Here is a 19,387-nt window from a genome sequence, read left to right as displayed (position 1 = left end):
GTATGTATAATTTGTCAGTAGGTTGTTGGACTACTATGGTTCCCTCTGGTTTTTAAAACTAGCTAGGCATTATTTATCTCTCGCCTTGTCTAACCCCTCCATCATGGTTTCCCCATTTTCCCCCTTTCTCCCTCAATAATACCCTTCTCCTGCAGTCCTACCTTTCTTGAGCTCCTTCTTTCCCTTTATCCCCTAGGTTCCTTGTATACCCTTCCCTCCCCCTTCCCTTAAACTAACCCAATTTTTATCCATATCTCCCTTATTAATTCCTGTTTCCTACTGTTCTTCTCTTTCAGGTTCTTTACCTCCCTGATTCCTTTCCATTATCCTGGTTCCTGAAATTCTGTCTAGATACATACTCACTTATCAGGATTTGGTTCTAGGATCCACATAAGAGGGAGAACATACGTTGATTTTTTTTCTGACTCGGTGTTACTTCACTTAGTATAACAGTTTCTAGTTCCATCTATTTACCTGCAGATTTCATGATTTCATCTTTCTTTACTGCCGAGTAAAACTCCATCGTATAAATGAACCACATTTTCATTATCTACTCGTCAATTGAGGGACACTTAGGTTGCTTCCATCTCTTAGCTATTGTGTAGTGTAGACTTTTTTATGGCGTTTGGAGGAGCTCCATTTCTTCTTTCCAAGAGTAGTTAATAAATTTGATAATAACTGTACACTTATATGTCCTTGTATTGGTTTGGCTAAAAGGAGTCTTTGCTCTCTAGGACCTGTTTTTACAAAATAAGATGATTTGTAAATAAAAACTCTTAAAAATTTTACTGTTTCCAAGATGCTGCTTATTATAAATAATGTTGATTCACATTATTAAGCTGTGGGTAGTGTTTTTCATTGTTTCTTATTTTGCCCTGTCATTCTCATTACAGTGAAAGCAACTTTTCTCCCAAATTTAATGAAAAAGATGGGCACGTTGAGAGAAAAAGCCAGAATGGCCTGTATGAAATTGAAAATGGAAGACCTAGGTAGGTACTGAGAATGAAGTAACTTAAAATAAGGTCTCAAAAGGCAGAGAAGATGGTTGACATTCATTGTATAATTGTATGTGCCAGACATGCAGGAATTTATAAATGTGAACTAATAAAGTCTTTTTTGGTTCTATTTAACAGATAAGAATGTTAGCAATTGCATACAAGTAGTGAGTGCTAGTGGCAGGATTTGAACTTGAAGAGTGAACTAATTGAATAAATTAACAGAAAGGATTTAAAATTGTGTTTTCACTAGTTACTAAATGAGTTAATGCCTTAAAGTAAGAATTTATTCAAATATATAAGACATGTAAGACTAAAAATCAAACTGTTTCTTGGAGCTGGTGAGATGGGTAAAGCTCTAGCTACCTGAGCACCTGAGTTCTATTCTTGGGACCCATAGTAGAAGGAGAAACCAGCTCCAGAAAGTTGTCCTCTGACTGCTACATGTGCGCCATGACATCTACACACACACACACACTCACACACACTCTAAATAAATAAATAAATAAAATATAATTTAAAAATCAAGTAAAACTAACTACTAATTTTAATATCAAGGTTTCTTTTTGCCTGTCTCCCCTACTTGTCCTTCTGTGAACTTGAAAAAAATGATCAGTTGGCCAGGTGACATTTCTTTATTTCTTTTTGCATGTCTTGCTAAAATTTTTGTGAGTCTAGTACAAAACTGAAAAACTTCATTCATTTTCAACAGCAGTCACAGGGAAGAGTATAGTGCAAAGATGACTGAAAGGGAAACATCAGCAAGTTGTCTGCTTTCATATAGTAAGAGGTCAAAATAGATAGATAGCACTGCATAGGTGGGTTACAGATTAGGGCATTTTTAGGTACATATGAAAAATGAATGCTTAAGGAATGTTGAGTAATAGCATTGGGGGTCAGTGTTGCTATGTTTATCTAACATTTAACACTGGGTTGTGGCATTAGATTAAGAAAGTAGTTGGAGCTGGGCGTGGTGGTGCATGTCTTTAATCCCAGCCTGGTCTACGTAGTGAGTTACAGGCCAGCTGCGGCTATAGGGAGAACCTGTCTTGTCTCAAAAAGACCAAAGAAAAAAGAAAGTTGGAGATGAGTGTGGTGGTTTGCCTTTAATCCCACCACTCAGGAACCTGAGGCAGGCAGATATCTGAGATAGCGGCTGGTCTGGACTACTTAGCAAGCTTAAGGCCAGCCAGAGCTACATAGTGAGACCCTATCTCAAAAACAAACAAATGAATTAACTATAACAAAAGAAATATGTTGGGGGCTGGGGAGGTGGCTCAGTGAATGAAGCCCATGTTGTGCAAGTATGAAGACCAGAGTTTGGATCTGCAGAACTCATGGACAAGCCAGGTAAGCAGGGTGGCTGCCTGTAATCCCAGCTTCTGAGAGGCAGAGCTAGGACCTTCAGGGTTAGCTGGCTAGTTAGGCTAGCTAGACGAGCTCATTGGCAAGCTCTGGGCTTAGCTGAGTGGACCTCTCTCAGTAAATTGGAGAGCAATTGAGGAAGACACCTTAGGCTTTCACACACATGCATGTACACCCACCTACCCACGTTCGAACATGCATACACAGACACATAAGAAAGGAAATTAGTTGGCAATTTTATAAAATTGGATTTTAGCTTACTTAAAATCTAGAAAATATTAATATCTCATCATCTCCAGAACCCACTGAGGAGAAAATGTATCTATCTAAGAATGTCACATAAACTGTGTCAATGGTAAGTGCATAGGAGAGTGGAGATAAAAAAGAGGATATAAGAAAATGAAGTGGGAATCCTGAAAGGTAAACTGTTGTAGAGATGCGGGGTTATGTGCAGAGCACTCAGAGTTCAGCAAGGTTCCAATGTGAATTTAGGAGAGTAAATGGAAGCTGCAGTAAATTCTTAAACTGTAGGCGCACTTTGGGAGTGAGCTCCTCCTTGAGGATCATGCCCAGAGCTTAAGATAGGTGCAAAAGAAAAATTAACTGACAGTATAATGAGATCTGTGATTTCAGTGTAGATACATAATGGGACTGTTAGATTTGTAAGGAAATAGTATTTCTCTGTTTCTGTTTATAGTTCCTTCTCATGGGCTATAACAAGTCAGGTTTATAAAGATAAACACATTTAATTGATTTTATGTGATTAGTGGCCTTTTTTTTTCTTCCCTAGAAATCCTGCAGGGCGGACAGGACTGGTTGGCCGAGGGCTTCTTGGGAGATGGGGCCCAAATCATGCTGCAGATCCTATTATTACCAGGTAGGAAGAAAAACATTTCAGTAGCAAAAAGCTAAATGATCAGAAAAATACAGACTATAGCTGTGTGTGTGTGTGTGTGTGTGTGTGTGTGTGTGTGTGTGTGTGTGTGTGTGTGTGTAGAGAGATAAATATATATATATATATATATAGAGAGAGAGAGAGAGAGAGAGAGAGAGGTGTGTGTGTGTGTGTGTGTGTGTGTGTGTGTGTGTGTGTGTAGAGATACAACTATATATTTATACATAGCTGGGACTCTATATGACATTCTAATGGTTACATAGAAAGCTGTGGTTCTAGCCAGGCATGGTTGCTCATGCTTATACCCCAAAGTACGTGGAAGACTGAGGCAAAAAGATTGCTGTGAGTTTGAGGCCTATCTCAAAACCCTTATATCAGTCAGTGAGGCCTATCTCAAAACCCCTGAATCAGTCAGTCAGTGAGTCAGTCACTCAATGAAATCAGGCTGTGGTTTATGTTATAGGAGTATAACAATCATTATCTATGGGGCATGTCCAACCTGCTGCCCGTGAATTACATTCTATGCCCAGTGATAGCTGTGAATACAGCCCAACACAAAATCAGAAACTTAAAACATTATGAGTTTGTTTTGTAACTTAATAGCATGTTTCTCAAGTCTGAATTTTGTAGAAGGCACTATGTTGCAGTGTCAGAGCTTTGGACATATGTGGTAGATATTTAGCATTTTTTTTTCCCTGAGCACTGAGTAGGTAGGTACTTTAGAGGATCTAAAGTATAGGAACTCAAGGTTTTGGTTCCTTACTGTCAAAGAGCTGTGGCTTGGTTTGCAAGATGGAAAATTTGAAATTAAAAAATGTGAACATGTGTTGCCCAACAGTGATGACACAGTCTAAGAAATGTGCCATTAAGGCAATTTTCTCATTGTGTGACTATCACAAGATGCTCTTACACAAGCCTAGATGGTGTAGGCCAGTCATTCAATGTGGCCTCTTGATGTAAGAGACTCACTGAATACAAGATGTATGAGACTGATGCTGGAGTAACATGCCGACTGTTTCAGCAAACTTTTGTTAGTAGTAGGGGAGTACACTCTAACATAATGATAAAGAATACACTGCAGGAAATGCCTAAACTGATAGCACAGTCATTTGTCACTGTCAGTAATGTATGACACATAAATGTATATATAAACTATACGTTCATATGACTGACAGTGCCGTGGGTTTGCTTATACAAGCATCATGGCAAATGTGAATAATGTGTTATATACTATCTCACTAGGTGATAGGAATTATTGGGCTCCATATTGTGTGGGGCCATGGTTATAGATAGGGTCCACCACTGACTGAAGTCACTGTATTGGTGCTTTAACCTTGGCGCAGGAGGAGACCTAGGAAAAAGGGTTCTAGCAGTAGCAGCAGTAGCTGGTCCTTCATAGCCTTGCGTTCCATATCTGCTGATTCAACCAAGCTTGCATTAAAAATATGTGGGAAAAAATTGCATCTAAACTGAACATACAAAGATTTTGTCTTTATTTCAAAAATAGTGAAGTATAATGATTTTTCATATCATTTATGTTGGATTAAATATAAGCGATTTTGAGATGGTTTGATATAAAGAAAGGAAGATGTGTTTGGTTATATGCTAATTCTGTGCTATTTTGTAGAAGAGAATTAAGCATCTGAAGATTTGGGGATCCATAGGGATCCTGAAACCAATCCCTGTAGAGACCAAGGAAAGACTGTATTTGTGTATTGGCCAGCAATGAAAAGACAGCATGGTTGGAACAGGAGATTCTTATAGAATGGTGGCTAGTAAACAAATAGATTATAAAATTTTATTGTGGAAAATATTAAATGCCAAAGATAAGTTTGAACTGGAGCTACTGAAGTCTTCAGAACAGGGAAAAATAATCTCTTCCTGAGTCTGCCTGGTGAGGCAGAACATATCCAGGTGGTCCTTTGGTAATCAGAATTCAGAGAAAAGAAGATAGGTCTGTATAAGGCCTAGATAAACTCAGTTGTCTGTGCTGGATTGCCTTAGTGTCAACTTGACACACCTGGATAGAGGGAGCCTCAATTGGACTGGCCTGTGGCCATGTCTGTAGGGCATCTTCTTGATTGTTGAGTGATGTAGGAGGGTCCAGCCCACTGTGTGTAATGCCACCCTTGGGCAGGTGGCCTATGTTGTATAAGAAAGCAGGTGGAGCAGGGGCCAGGAGAGCAAGCTGGTGAGCAGTGTTCCTCCGTGGCCTGTGCTTCAGCTCCTGCCTAAGGGTTCCTGCCCTGAGTTCATACCTTGGGCTCCCTGATAAATTATGATCTGGGAGATGTAAGCCAAACAAACCCTTTCCTCCCCAAGTTGGTATTGTTTAGAGTGTTTTGTCACAGCAATGGAGAAACAAACTAGAACACTGTTTATATAGGAATCATCTTAACAATACTTCTGAAATATTTACTCATCTTTTAATTACTTCACTGACCAACTTTCCTAATGGAATTGTCACTTCTTCAAAGAGAAATTTAACTAATTTCAAGTGTTTACTTAAATAATGCAGATTCTGTCAGTATTGTTACTTTTCTCAAGGATGCTTTGTTGTTCTCATATCTAACCTATTACAATAATACAATAATTGAGCTCTAAGAAGGCTGTTTAATTCCCTTATTTTCCAGTTGCTGTTAGAAGCACGAGTACCCACCCATCTTACTCTCTTACTTTCTCCCTCAACTTGCCAAAAGGGATCTTTATCCCCCTTAACATTTTATCTTTAATGCTGTTCATATCCATCCATCCATCCATCCATCCTCTATCAGTTTATTAATATTTGTCTACCTACCACCCTAACTGTGTTTCCATCTATGATTCTCTTAGAATCTTTATGGTTTGAATGCAGTGGGAAGAGCGAATATATTCTTGGATCCTTAAATAAAACACAGTACTGATGGCATCCATTTCTAATTTGATGAGGCTGACTAGAAGCTGGAAGAAGTGACACATCTGAATCAGGAATGTGCTAGCAAGGGGACTGGAAGCAGAAAAGGGAAACCAGACATTTGACTGTTAAAAAGCATCTGTTCCAATTTGGATCTTACCTGTCTCCCAAAGGGTTGTGTTGGAGGCTTAGTTTTCAGCCTTTGGTGCTGTTGGAAGGTGGTGGAGACTATGAATTGGAGCCTAGTGGGAGAATTTAGGTTATATGGGCGTGCTCTTGAAGGGAATATTAGAACCCAGGCTCCTTCTCTTTTTCTTTTTTGCTTCTTGGCTGGCAGGAGGTAAGGTTTCCTTTGGTCCAGTTCCCGAGGCCCAGAGTCCACAGGTCTGCATGACCATAGTGTGAAACCTCTGAGACTGAGAGCCAAAGTAAATCTTTCTTCCTTGTAAGTTAATGAGCTTCTCAAGTATTTTGCCACAGTGATGGAAATCTGATACGAAAAACTTGTGCTGAGAAATGGGTTTGTTGGTGTGATTGTGTCTTACAACGTGGTTTAGAAGCCTTTGGAATTGATTTGTGGGAAGAATCTGGAAAAATAGGAATAAACAGCCAGAGAAGGACTAGACAGTTTAATGAGCAATCCTCGGGAGGGATGAAAAAAAATCAGTGTTCACAGGTGTGCAGACAGCGCAGCTTGTACTCAAGCACCTTACCAGGTGGGGACAGGTCTTCACAGGAAATTATATGACAGGCTCTTCATGTTGGGTTCTGACAGAGAGCTTGGCTACATTTTATTGATGTCCTAAGTCTTTGTGGGATGTTGAGATTAAAGATGATGAGTTGGTCTGGCAGAGGAAATTTCAAGGCTTAGCAAGGTTACTGGCTGCTTTTAGCCCAGTGGACTCTGAGAACTGAGAGCAAAGGTAGAGTGGAAAAATTTGAAAAAATGAATAGTTTCTTCAGAAAAACAGTGAGTTTAAGTTGCGTTCAAGGAAGTTATGATTAAAGAGATCAGTGCCATGAAGAAGAATCCAGGTGCTTTGTACTGGGATGCTGCAACTGGAGAGACCACGAAAGTCTCAGGAATAGACCCTTTTTTTTCAAAATTAGGAAAGGATTAACTTGTTTCAGACAGTCTTACTTAAGGAGAGAAACACTGGGCACCCTGTTTGTAGATGGTGCTGTTCTTTCCAGAGAAGGATCTGTGATGAAGAGTAATCTATGATAATGGTGCTTTTGGTTTCAAATGAGTGAGTTTATTAAGTATGTAGCAAGAAAAAATAAAAGAACAAACAAGTGGCAGACAGTAATAGTGTTTTAGTTGCTCAGCCTCATGCTTCGTCAAAATGAGTGAGCATTCTAAAATACAAATAGGCTATGGCTTTACCCTCCTTAAAAATACTATCTGGCTCTCCTCAGAACATGAATTTGATGAATTCTGTCATGTAAACACTTCCACCTGTTTTTTTAGTTCCATACCTGACTCTGTCCTTCTCATATGCTCATAGCATCAGACCTGGAGTGGACGTTCAGTTTCTTGAATCAGCGTTTTATTTGTTTCTTGCTTGTTATTCTTTGTCTGCCATCTTAAAAACAAACATTGCACTAGTTATTATTTTACATCTATTTGCTATACTCAACAAACTGAAATTTTCTTTTAAAAGTTATCATTTAGGTGTTTAGCTCTACTCTAAAACTGTGAACTCTTTCAGGATGAGTTGTAGGTTAGATATGATAGTTAACTACTAGATAAAGAAACTTGGAGAAACTATTCAAACTAGTATACTTTTGAGTCTCTTCTAGATTGATAATTAGATCAAAGACTTTCTTTTTTAATTTGTTATTAGAAGTTCAAAATCCTTTTTTTTTTTTTTTTTGGTCTTTTTGAGACAGGGTCTCCCTATAGCCACAGCTGGCCTAGAACTCACTATGTAGACCAGGCTGGCCTTGAACTCACAGATATCCACCTGCTGGGATTAAAGGCGTGTGTACCACCACACCCAGTTTAGAAGTTCAAAATTCTTATTTTTGCTTATAAGACTATATTTAGAAAAAAAAATCTTAAAATTAGAAGGAGAAGGCTGGGCGTGGTGGTGCACGCCTTTAATCCAGCACTCAGGAGGCAGAGGCAGGCGGATCTCTGTGAGTTCAAGGCCAGCCTGGTCTACATAGTAAGTTCCAGGACAGCTGGGGCTATAGGGAGACCATGTCACAAAAAGACCAAAAAAAAAAAAAAAAAAAAAAAAAAAAAAAAAAAAAAAAAGTGGAAGGAGAAAAGCGACTTATCTCTGAGAAAGAAAATATGGTTAGAAAGTATATTCTGAAGTGAGCATAGCCTAACAATGTAATTCAGTTCAAGGCATAACATTAAAATATAAGATGGAGTGAGGTTAAAAAAATCTGAAGAAGGCATAAAGACTGGAAAACAGATGTTAGGCACAGCAGAAACTATCCCATGCAACCTGCTTTTCTCATAACACAGGGTGAAATGTTAAATATACGTATTTACCAGGTTTGTTTCATCACCTGAAATTTCCAAAAGGGATCTTTGGTAGACAAAAATACACAACATCCTTTATAACCTTTCCTTTAATTTACATTCTACTTTAAACTTTTTTTTTGATAGTACTTTAGTAAAAACTGTATTGTTTTTACTAAATTTTCATTATAAAAGAATACAGCACCCTTTATGTAAAGTTTCTTCTGGTTTGTAACAGTGCTAAGTATAGCATATTGCTAATAAAAAAAATAGGACTTTTTAAAAAATAAAACGTTTATTTTAGGCACATTTTTAGATACTTTGTTAGTATAAAGAAAAATGTATCTATAATTTTGTTTGTTTTATATAGAATGCTCGTCTGTTTTAGTTAATCTTCTGTTACCATTCACAGGTGGAAAAAGGATAACAGTGGAAATAAAGTCACACATCCTGTTTCTGGGAAATGCATCTTACAGTTTGTTGCAATAAAAAGGAAAGACTGTGGCGAGTGGGCAATCCCGGGGGTAAGCATCATCTCTGCACTGCACAGACCTTCCTTCTTTCCCTTGCTTTGCTCACACAGCCTCACTGTGTGGATCTTCACTCCTCCATTTCTCCCTACTCTGCTGTCTTTTCTCACCATGAGGTAGCACTGTCAAGTTTAGGATAAAGTAAGGCTGTTAGAATTTAAGTATATTTCTAAGATCTTAGGAAACGAGCATGAACTTTTTAGTTCTATCTGGCTGCTGCTCTGCCCTCTCCTTGCTTGGATGATGGGATGTTCTCATCTTTACCGTGTTTACCCCACAGAGATAGAATCTGGTAGGCATTCCTCAGTGTAAAGGTTTATCTCAATCCTCACTCCAAACTCAGGGTAATATTCTTAGCATTATTTGTTGAATTTTGATAACTTTTAAACATAATAAAAAAGATACTTTTAATTACAAACTGTTCCTTGTAGTTTTAAACTTTTCCATATCGTCATCAGGAAGAGTGTACTTTTGTTAGTCTGGGTTGAATTCATGCCAGTGTTATATTTGAAGTGACCTTTTAAAATATGTATAGTATGTATAGAAGAGGTTTTTTAGTTTATGCCTTATGGTGAAATAGAGAGAGTTTCACATGAGGATGACTGTACTGCTGTTGGCAAGAATATTTTTGGGGGGGCAGGGTAAAAATGGAATAGAATTAAAGATCATAGCTGACTCTGATGAAAGCTTAGGTTAGTCATCAGACTTCACTCATGCCAAATGCAGTCACATAATGATGACTTCATCATGGGTTTAAAAAATTTTTTTAATAAATATTTCATTTTTTATTTTTTATTTTTATTTTATGTGTATGCATGTGTTGCCTGCATATAGGTAAGTGCACTTGTGTTGTGCAATGCCTGCAGAGGTCAGAAGGGACTGTTGGAGCCCCTGGAACTGGAGTTATGGACAGTTGTTAGCTGCCATGTGGGTGCTAGGATTTGAACCCGGGTCTTCTGCAAGAACAATCAGTGTTCTTAACCTCTGAGGTCCAGCCCCTCATCATAGGGTTTTACATTTTATTGTCATTGGAAATTTACAGTAGTAGGTGGTAAGTATTAAGAAAACGTAAAGCAGGATAGGAGACTGACAAGTGTTTGAGAATTTGTAGTTAGATACTGCAGTTAGGGAAGACTGTTAGAGAAGGTGGCATTTAAATAAAGACTAAAAGAAGGGAATGAGTGAACCATTTAGGTTTCTGGGGAAAAACATCTTGGACAAAGGTAAGAGCAGGTGCATAGGCCCTCAGATAGCAGTGTTTCTGGTATATTCTGAGAACACTGAAGAGGTCAGTGAGGCTGGGATGAGCTGGACAATGGGGAAGAATCATTTTGCTGTTTTCTTCCCCAAAGGCCTCCTTAGTTTGAGTTTGGAAAGTGCTAGGAAATGAATTTGATTGGCTCACTTTGCCACAGCCTAACTCTGGACCAATCACTGTGGCCAAATATGAATCACCTTTATTGACTTCTCCTACACACAGATGGTTTAAAGAAGAGCTTTTCACAGAGGAATGGGGACAAATTAAATAGTAAGTGTCGGTTGTACCACAGCAAATATTTGTTGAATGAATCAGAGCTTATTTGTTTTTAATGTGACTGTAGGGGATGGTAGACCCAGGAGAGAAGATAAGTGCCACACTGAAAAGAGAGTTTGGTGAGGAAGCTCTCAACTCCTTACAGAAGTCCACGGCTGAAAAGAGAGAGATAGAGGAGAAGCTGCACAGACTCTTCAGCCAAGAACATCTAGTGGTAAGAAGTGGCAGTTCCTGTGGAGGATTTAGTTCTGGAAGTCTGGGAGGTCCAGTAGAATACTTGTATATGTACAGTGTACTCACATAAACAACTAAAGTTGTAGACCTTGATTTTAGTAGATTTTGCTCAAAGTTTTATAGCCCAACTTAGGTCAATTTGATCATTTATTACTTTTTTCTCCTAGTTTGTCCTTAGCTGCAATCTGAGCTCATGACAAATATACTATTTTCTTGCACATTGAGACTCTATCCAATAGAAGATCGCTTTTTGTTTCCATAAATCCAACTCTCTGTGATAGGCTGTTTGTTTTGGTTGATAACCATTTAAGTCTTATGCCTATATTGTCTTTATACTCTGTTATTAAAAGAAAATACCATATAAGGTGTTTGGATACTAACAATAAAAAGAAGAGTGGATTTTCTTTTACTTCATTGACTGTCATTTGGATTGCTTTGTTTTGTTTTTTTTTTTTTTTTCCAGAGTTTGTATGTCTTCTTTTTTTTTTAAAGGGTCATGACACTTAGCTCAGATTGATTAAGTGCTTGTTATATGCCCAGGCTGGCCTAAAACTTTTTTATTTTTTGTGTTTTTGTTTTTGTTTTGGGGTGTGTGTGTGTGTGTGTGTGTGTGTGTGTGTGTGTGTGTGTCTATGTCTGTGTATGAGGATAACTTTGAGTGTTATTCCTCAGGTGTGATTTACTTCGGAATTTTTGTTTTGTTTTGTTTTTTGAAACTGGGGGTTTCCCTGTAGTCCCAGCTGCCCTGGAGCTAGCTATGTAGGCCAGGCTGGCCTTGAACTCACAAAGATCTGCCTGCCTCTGCATCTTGAATACTGGGATTTATTAAAGGCATGCCCTACCATGCCCAGCTTTCTACCTTGTCTTTTGAGACCAAGTCTCTCACTGATTAGGCTGTGTCTGTCTCCTCATTCTTGCTCAGAAAGCACCTGACTGACTGAGCTATCTCTCCAGCCCCTGTCCTCAAGCTCTTGATCTCCCAACCTCCTTCCTCAGCATCCTAAATGGGATTTCTTAATTTTTTTATATATCCTTTCTGGATCTTTTTTGCTCACGTTTGTGTTAGATAACTAGATCTAGATCTTTTCTTGTATTAGTAAGCTTATGTTTCAATTTTTAGTTTTATCTATCTAGTTCCTTTATTTATCTAGAATGATATACCTTCTTACATGAAATTATGATCACAGAAATTATTAACCCAGAAAAATACTTAAATTACAGAACTGTCTTAAAAGTATGTGATCAAAATCTGACTAGTTCAGATTTTTTTTACCCCTGGTCCTAGGAATTCAACCCTGGGCCTTCTGCATGCTAAGCATTCTGTACCACTGAGCTATGTCCCCAACCCTCTCAAATTGTATAGTATTGAACATTTTGTGAATTTTAAAGCTACCTCAAGAGACAATACTGTCCTCTGAGAAATCTAAAACAAACCTGTGCAACTGTGCTAAGGGTGCTATGGTATTTTGCATTTCTTCTTTAAAAAACTTTTTTGGGCTGGGTGTGGTGGCACATGCCTTTAATCCCAGCACTTGGGAGGCAGAGGCAGGGGGGACTCTGTGGGGTTTAGGGCCGTGTTGGTTTCCACAAGAGGTCCAGGGGTGCAGGGGGTACAAGGAGAAACAGTCTCAAAAAAAACAAAAAAGACAAAAAGAAAAAAAAAAGTAACAAAAAAACCAAAAAAAACCCAAAATTTTTTTGGGAAAAAAAAAAAAAAAAAAAAAAAAAAAAAAAAACCAAAAAAAACCCAAAACTTTTTTGGGTAAAAACACATATAGAACACGTTATTGTGACCATTTTTAAATGTCCAGTTTAGTAACATTGCGTGTGACAGGATATTGACATTTCTTAATTACTGAAGAAAGCAGCTTCTGTTGCACTCATTCTATCTCACTCTAGACTGTTTTTTTCTACCCTGTTTTAAAAATAGATATATAAGGGGTATGTTGATGATCCTCGAAACACTGATAATGCATGGATGGAGACAGAAGCTGTGAATTACCATGATGAAACAGGTAATTTTATACTTAAATGTATTAATCTAGCTGGAATTGGAAGACTACTTGAAACTACAAGTCTTAACTAGGGTGAGATCACATCTGGACTGTCTTAGCATTGTAAACCAGTTAACTGTTGATTAGGACTATATTTATGTGAAAGCAGAGTTGTTAGTATTAAAAGAATACGTGGAAAGCTTGAAAAGTTTATCAGCAGTGATGACAGTTTTTTCAGCTAAAATGATGTGATTTAAAACTAGCAATTATTAGTATAATTATTATAGTAAGATTAAATTTATGTAAACAAAAGCAAAATCAGCTGGGAATTTGCATGGAAAAGTGTGGCAGTGAGGGAGGAAATGCCATTTATATTTATGTTACTGCTTAGAGTATTGTCACTGTAGTGTTGTATCCTTGGGCTTTGGATATTTTCATAATGAACACACATTATTAAAGCTCAAAAAGATTCCAAGTAGTAAAAAATTTTAAATGAGTTCTTTTTTTGATCTCTAGATTTTAAAATTTATTGGAGGAGGCAAATCTGTTATTACAAAAGGGAAGGGAACCCTGCACTCTTCAAAGTGCCTTATGACCCTCACACATTAGCTAGCTTCCCTTGAAGCATGCTTTCTTGCTAAATTGGATGATGTTTTAAGCATTTGGCATTCATCGGTAGCTTAATGAAATGAGGGTACCTTTCAGAGGACTAAATGTTCTACCACACTCCTTCTTAGCTCTGGAACCCTGTGCTTATCCTCCTGAGCTTGGTTATTTATAAATGGACCAGAGTGAGCTGATCTGTCACTTTTACACTGTGTGTTTTTACTTGGATTCGGGGAAACCTCAGCACTATTTCTGTTCTCTCTAAACACAGTTCTAAGATGTTGAAAGTTCATCCTTCTGACCCAGGAACTTGTTAAAAATACACAACTGCAGTTTAGAATGAGGCTGCTACAGCTAAACTACAGATAGTTCATTATTCACTTGTGGGGTTGAAAACACTGTTTCTCCACAGAGCAAAGGTAGATTGACACACTTTATAGGTGACCCGTCTGTTTTCACCACAGTTCTTTCCCCTTAGAAAAGACTTTGCTCATAATTCAGCAAATCTTTGTTTTCGGTGTTTGCTTTGTCTCTGTAGATTGTTTTTTTTTTTAAACCCTGTAGCATATTTTACAGTGTATTTTGAAAGCTGACCATGGTTAATCAGATAAAAGGAATTAAAGCAAATAGCCCTATTTGAGGTTTTGTGTTTATCCAGTTAGGAGTAAGGCCCCATTTATTCCTTGCTGGATCCATATCTGTCACCTTTACTCCTTTAAAAATTTTAATTCGAGAATTTCATACATGAGTACTGTCTTTACATCATTTAGAGTTTTTTACTTCCCATTTACCTTTGGGCTTCTCTAGAGACTGCTTGGTGAGCTCTGAGCTGTGCCCTTCTTTTGGTTGACTCCTCCACTTGGTAAAAATCACTGTATATGAGGACAGTAAACTGGGTGTATTTCAAACTGATTACTTCCTCAGGCTCCTTGTTAGAAGTGAGAGGGCATTTTCCACCAGAGGGTGGCAGTGTGCTCCGTGGCAAAATTCTTTGATGGATCTAAGAACCGTTCATCAGTTCCGTTTTCTCCTTGTGAGCGGAAGTGATGACTAGAAAACTCCACATCTTTAAATGTTAAAATTTTGTTTGGTGTAATAAAAAAGTGACTAGAGGTGAGTAAAAGAATGCTCAGACATTAGTTCTGGTAAAATACAAGTTATTAGAGGAAAGTATGTAGATAGTACAATAATTTTTACGTTGTTTGACGTCTCTCACTCCATTGAGGATGGATATCATAGATACAGTGAGAATAGATGTAGAATTGGTCTATTAGCACTGAAGTTTAGAACCTATGCACCAAGTATTATTTCCTTTTAAGTAATAGCTTTATTATCTTATTTATTATAAAGGTAATTTTTACATGATTAATGATAATTCAAACTTATTTAGAGAATAGATGTTATAAAGAAGAAAATGCACAACTACTTTTAATTAACATCTTGTTTTAGGTTCTCCCAGACTTTATGTAGCTTTAAAAATAAATAAAAGACACTTAAACGGCATATTCTCGTTGTTTGCTTGATGTCTCACTTAAAAAGATATTATGGGCATTGTCTGATGGCAGAATATATAAATCACTTTAAAGTTTTTTTTGTCTGTTTTTGTTTTTTTTTGAGGTAGCTTCTTGCTGCATAGTCCTGGCTGTCCTGGAACTCACTATGTGATTTGGCTGGTCACTAACTCATGGGCTGTCCTCCTTCCTTTACCTTGAAAATGCTGGGATTATAGTCAAGAGCTGCTATGCTAGGTTCAATCACCTTTTTTAACGACTAGGGGAGTCCATTGTATCTCTTCTTTAATCTGTGTCATGTAGGTGAAAAATTTGATTTTGTCCATTTTTAAAGAATGTGATGTTAGATGCTTATGTATATATACAGAAAACATGTAAATCTTGTTGCCTTGAATACTTTACTCTCTAATGACTTTGAATAATTTTTTTGCGACAAGGTCTAATTATGTATGTAGCCCAGGTTTGCTCTGAACTGATGGAAGTCCTCTTCTTGCGGTGTCCTGAGTACTGACTGAGATTACAGATGGAAGCCACCCCACCTCGTTTAATTTTATTTTAGTATTGGGATTGTACCTAGAGCCTTAAGTATTCTAGGCAAGTACTTTACCACTGAACTGTATCCCCAGCTCAATAAAGTATTTTTTGTTTTTTTGAGATAGGGTCTTTTTACTATGTAGCTCTGGCTGGCCTGGAACTCACTATATAGACCAGGATGGCCTTAAACTCACAGAGATCCATCTATTTACCTCCTCATTAAAGTCAATAGATTCTTCACAGTGGAACTGGTATCCTCTTGTATCTCTAGTGCCTAGTACAGAGGACACAGTACATAAGGTGCTCTGATGGTTATTGATTAAACGCCCATCAAGGAGAATTATTTATTTAAAAAAAATTTTTTTTTTTTTTGGTCTTTTTGAGGCAGAGTCTCCCTGTAGCCCCAGCTGTCCTGGAACTCACTATGTAAACCAGGCTGGCCTTGAACTCACAGAGATCCACCTGCCTCTGCCTCCCGAGTGCTGGGATTAAAGGCGTGTGCTGCCACGCCTGGCTTTATTTTAGTTTTTAAAATATTTATTTATTTTTATTTTATGTGTATATTTTGGCTACGTGTAAGTGCTCCACATGCATGCAGTGCTCAGAGTCCAGAAGAGGGTGGTGGATCCTCTGGAACTGGAGTTATGGACAGTTGTTAGCTGCCATTTGGGTGCTGGGAACTGAACCCAGATCCTCTGGAAGAGCAGTCAGTGCTCTTGACCACTGGGCCATCTCTCTAGCCCCAAGGAGAATTTATTTTCTAAAATACCTGGTATACATTGCCAAACTGTCCTATAGAAATGTCTTTACATTCTTAATAATGATTTGAGAGCATGTAATTATAGCTAGAAATATTTTAATAAATATAAAATTATAACTATTTTCTGTTGTGGGTTCTGATTTAGTGACATACCTAGAGGAGTCCAGTTAGATAACTTAAAGCTGTACAACAAATCAAAACTTTGTTTTTTAGGTTTTGTTTTTTGAGACAAGGTCTCACTATGTAGCCCTGACTGGTTTGGAACTCATAATGTAGGCCAGGCTGGCCTTGAACTCACAGAGATTCACTTGTCTCTGCCTCCTAAGTGTTGAGATTAAAGGCATGTGCCACCATGCCCAGCATTTTTTTTCCCTTTCTTTTTAAAAAATACTTAAGTCTTTGATCCCTCTGGAATTTAAATATTTTATCTTTTTAAAATTTTATGTGTATGAGTGTATTGTTTCCTTGAGTGTAAGCGCACCCATGTTGTGGAATGCCCACAGAGGTCAGAAGATGACCAAATCCCCTGGAAGCGGAGTTTTGGACAGTTTTTAGCCGCATGTAGATGCTGGGAACCGAACCTGGGCCCTCTGCAAGAGCAGCCAGTGCTCTTAACCACTGATCCATCTCTTCAGCCCCCTTATTATTTTTTAAGAATGAGATTCTTAATTTAAGGAGGAAAAACTCTTATTTGTATCCTTTATCTGCTATTTAGAAACTTAGTTAAATGCAGACAAAAATAAGCCTAGAACTGGGGAAATGGGCAGGATGCCATAACTTTAGTGAGGAACTATTGGCAACTTATCACTACTAAGTGAGGGAGAGTTGATCTTTTTTAAGGGCATGATTCTAGATAGACAGACTAGGCTCCCGTGAGTGAACTCACACTGAGGAACATCTGACACAAACTTGACTTGATAGGCCTTAACATATGAAAGAATGCATGAAATCCTGTGAGTGGGCTTTGAGGTTGGTACAAATAAGGAAAAGGGGGCTAAATATGATTGAGATGTATTGTATGAAATCCACAAAAATTCCATATATATATATATAAAATTCAGTATATATATATATATACATATATATGAAAATGTGCCTTAATGTAAAAAAATCAAGCATTTTGGAATATTGTTTTTAATTCACTTGGCCATCCATTACAATGATGATTAAGATTATTTTTAGTAAGGCTATTTGAAGATAGAGAATTATGTTGAAAAAGAAGCAAATAAATGGATCATCTTTCTGGCAACAATTCTCTCTGGTGACTAGGTGAGATCATGGACAGCCTCACCCTGGAAGCTGGCGATGATGCTGGAAAGGTGAGGTGGGTGGACATCAGCGATGAGCTCAAGCTCTACGCCAGCCACTCCCAGTTCATCAAGCTAGTAGCAGAGAAACGGGATGCGCACTGGAGTGAGGACTCAGAAGCTGACTGCCACGGCCTATAGCTTTCTCCATGTAAACTGAGGCCAGCAAGGAGCAATATCACAGAATTTATGCTTTGGAAAGGTCGCTGGGACATTCATTCCCTTTCAAATGTTTGTATTTAAGAAGTTTTTGCAACAGAGTGAAAATGAGTAAATGAGAACACTGAACTTTCAGTTTCCCCACTTGTCTAAAGGATTAGAAATAATCAGATTTTGTATGTATTCTACTTAAGCATGACTGACACAAATGTAAATAGTTGATGCACTTTGAAGAACTGTAGTTACAATAAAAATGAGATCTTTGGCTGTGACTTAGTTTACCTCTAGTTCTGGCTTGTTAGTTTTCCTCACGGATCCTCTGAAATGAGACTGATGTTCCTGCTGTAGCATACTCCTATAGAGGGAAGCTCCATCAGATACTAGTCAGTGTCCAGCCTGGTTTTCCCTTAAATGATTCACTTCACATTCTTCATATGCTTTTATTGAAGCTCGTCTCAAAAGTGAAAACTTTGTGTATTCTTGAGATTTATAAAGCAATTTAAGTTATTCTTTTAGTCAATAAGGATCAATGAATAGAAGTTCATGTTCTCATTTAGTATATTTAAGAAATATGTCCAGGTAAATTAGTAATTTATAGAGATTTCACTTTCCTACAACTACTTTATAAGATAAATTAAAAAAATTCAGATATATAAAGGAATAGAAAAGAGCTAGGATCAGCAGGAAGTCTCTGTGAATACAAGTGGTTTTTTTGTTAAGAGGATTATAAAGGATGGAAATAGTTTTTGAGAGATGCATGGTATTGTCAGTTACAGGCAAGAGGAGAGACTGGGTGTGGTAGGGTCTCCTGGATAAAGGAGAAGAAGGGAAATAATACTGTCTTGTTCCAGTGAATGTGTGTCACAATCCGTTGGAAAGTCCCATGCTGTTACTTCAGCTCTAGTGAGCCCGAGCTAGGGATGGTCATAAATTGCCTTATGACATTTAGTCTACAAATGGGACCTCTGAAGATTCAAAGGTTTAGAGAAAAGGGACATGGTAGCTTTGTTTTCTTCATGTATTTGAAAAAAGTATAAGGATCACTCTGTAGCTAGAGGTAAGATCAAAGGGATTGTCTGTTTACTTTGTTGATTCCAGAACTTTTTTGGTGGTAAACCAGAGCTGAATTGGGAGGAGACCTTTTTCTAGAATAAGTTTTCTGAGGAGTTTTAAAATGTTTGATTTCAAGGTGAACTCTTCTGACAAATTATTTTCTAAAGCCTTTAAATTATGTCACAGGGGTCTCAGACATGATTACTGTTTTGGGGAGCATTGGTGAATCTGGCTTCTACTTTTACTATCTGACTTGAAGAGATTGCTTCTTCCTGGCACAGAAACTGAACTACTTACAAAAGCTCTCAAGAAAGTTTGAACAATTTTATGGAAAATGACACTTATCTTTAGTAATTTCGCTATAGTTGAACCAAAATTAATAAAGATGTTATAGTCAAATTTTTTATTTAAAGAAGATGATCTTTGATGATGGATTTCCTTGTGGTATTTTTAACTTTTTTATAGAGTATGCAAAATGATGAGACCAGTACCAACTACAGATAAGGTAAAGCAGATGATCCGACCATGGCAAATAACC

At 37.7% G+C, this 19,387-nt stretch overlaps 1 protein-coding gene across 6 annotated transcripts in view; it reads left to right on the top strand.

Moving 5' to 3' along the window:
* Nudt9 (nudix hydrolase 9) overlaps window positions 1-18,083 on the top strand; it is a 29,514-nt gene extending 11,431 nt beyond the window's left edge. For 5 of the 6 annotated variants that reach the window (XM_029555321.1, XM_008851738.3, XM_017802844.2 and 2 more), the window contains 6 exons: window positions 894-989; window positions 3,151-3,237; window positions 9,040-9,151; window positions 10,759-10,905; window positions 12,856-12,940; window positions 17,600-18,083. In XM_029555321.1, the coding sequence (XP_029411181.1) occupies window positions 894-989; window positions 3,151-3,237; window positions 9,040-9,151; window positions 10,759-10,905; window positions 12,856-12,940; window positions 17,600-17,778 (706 nt within the window). In that variant the 3' untranslated portion in view covers window positions 17,779-18,083. Of the gene's footprint in view, window positions 1-893; window positions 990-3,150; window positions 3,238-9,039; window positions 9,152-10,758; window positions 10,906-12,855; window positions 12,941-15,146; window positions 15,971-17,599 lie in introns of those variants that run through there. The other variant, XM_029555320.1, reaches the window with a different exon arrangement.
* Window positions 18,084-19,387: the final 1,304 nt, after the last annotated feature.

The sequence above is a fragment of the Nannospalax galili genome, unplaced genomic scaffold (assembly GCF_000622305.1).
Source record: "Nannospalax galili isolate Female #2095 unplaced genomic scaffold, S.galili_v1.0 scaffold405, whole genome shotgun sequence".
Classification (NCBI taxonomy): domain Eukaryota; kingdom Metazoa; phylum Chordata; class Mammalia; order Rodentia; family Spalacidae; genus Nannospalax; species Nannospalax galili.
This window is presented reverse-complemented; position numbering and strand designations above follow the sequence as displayed.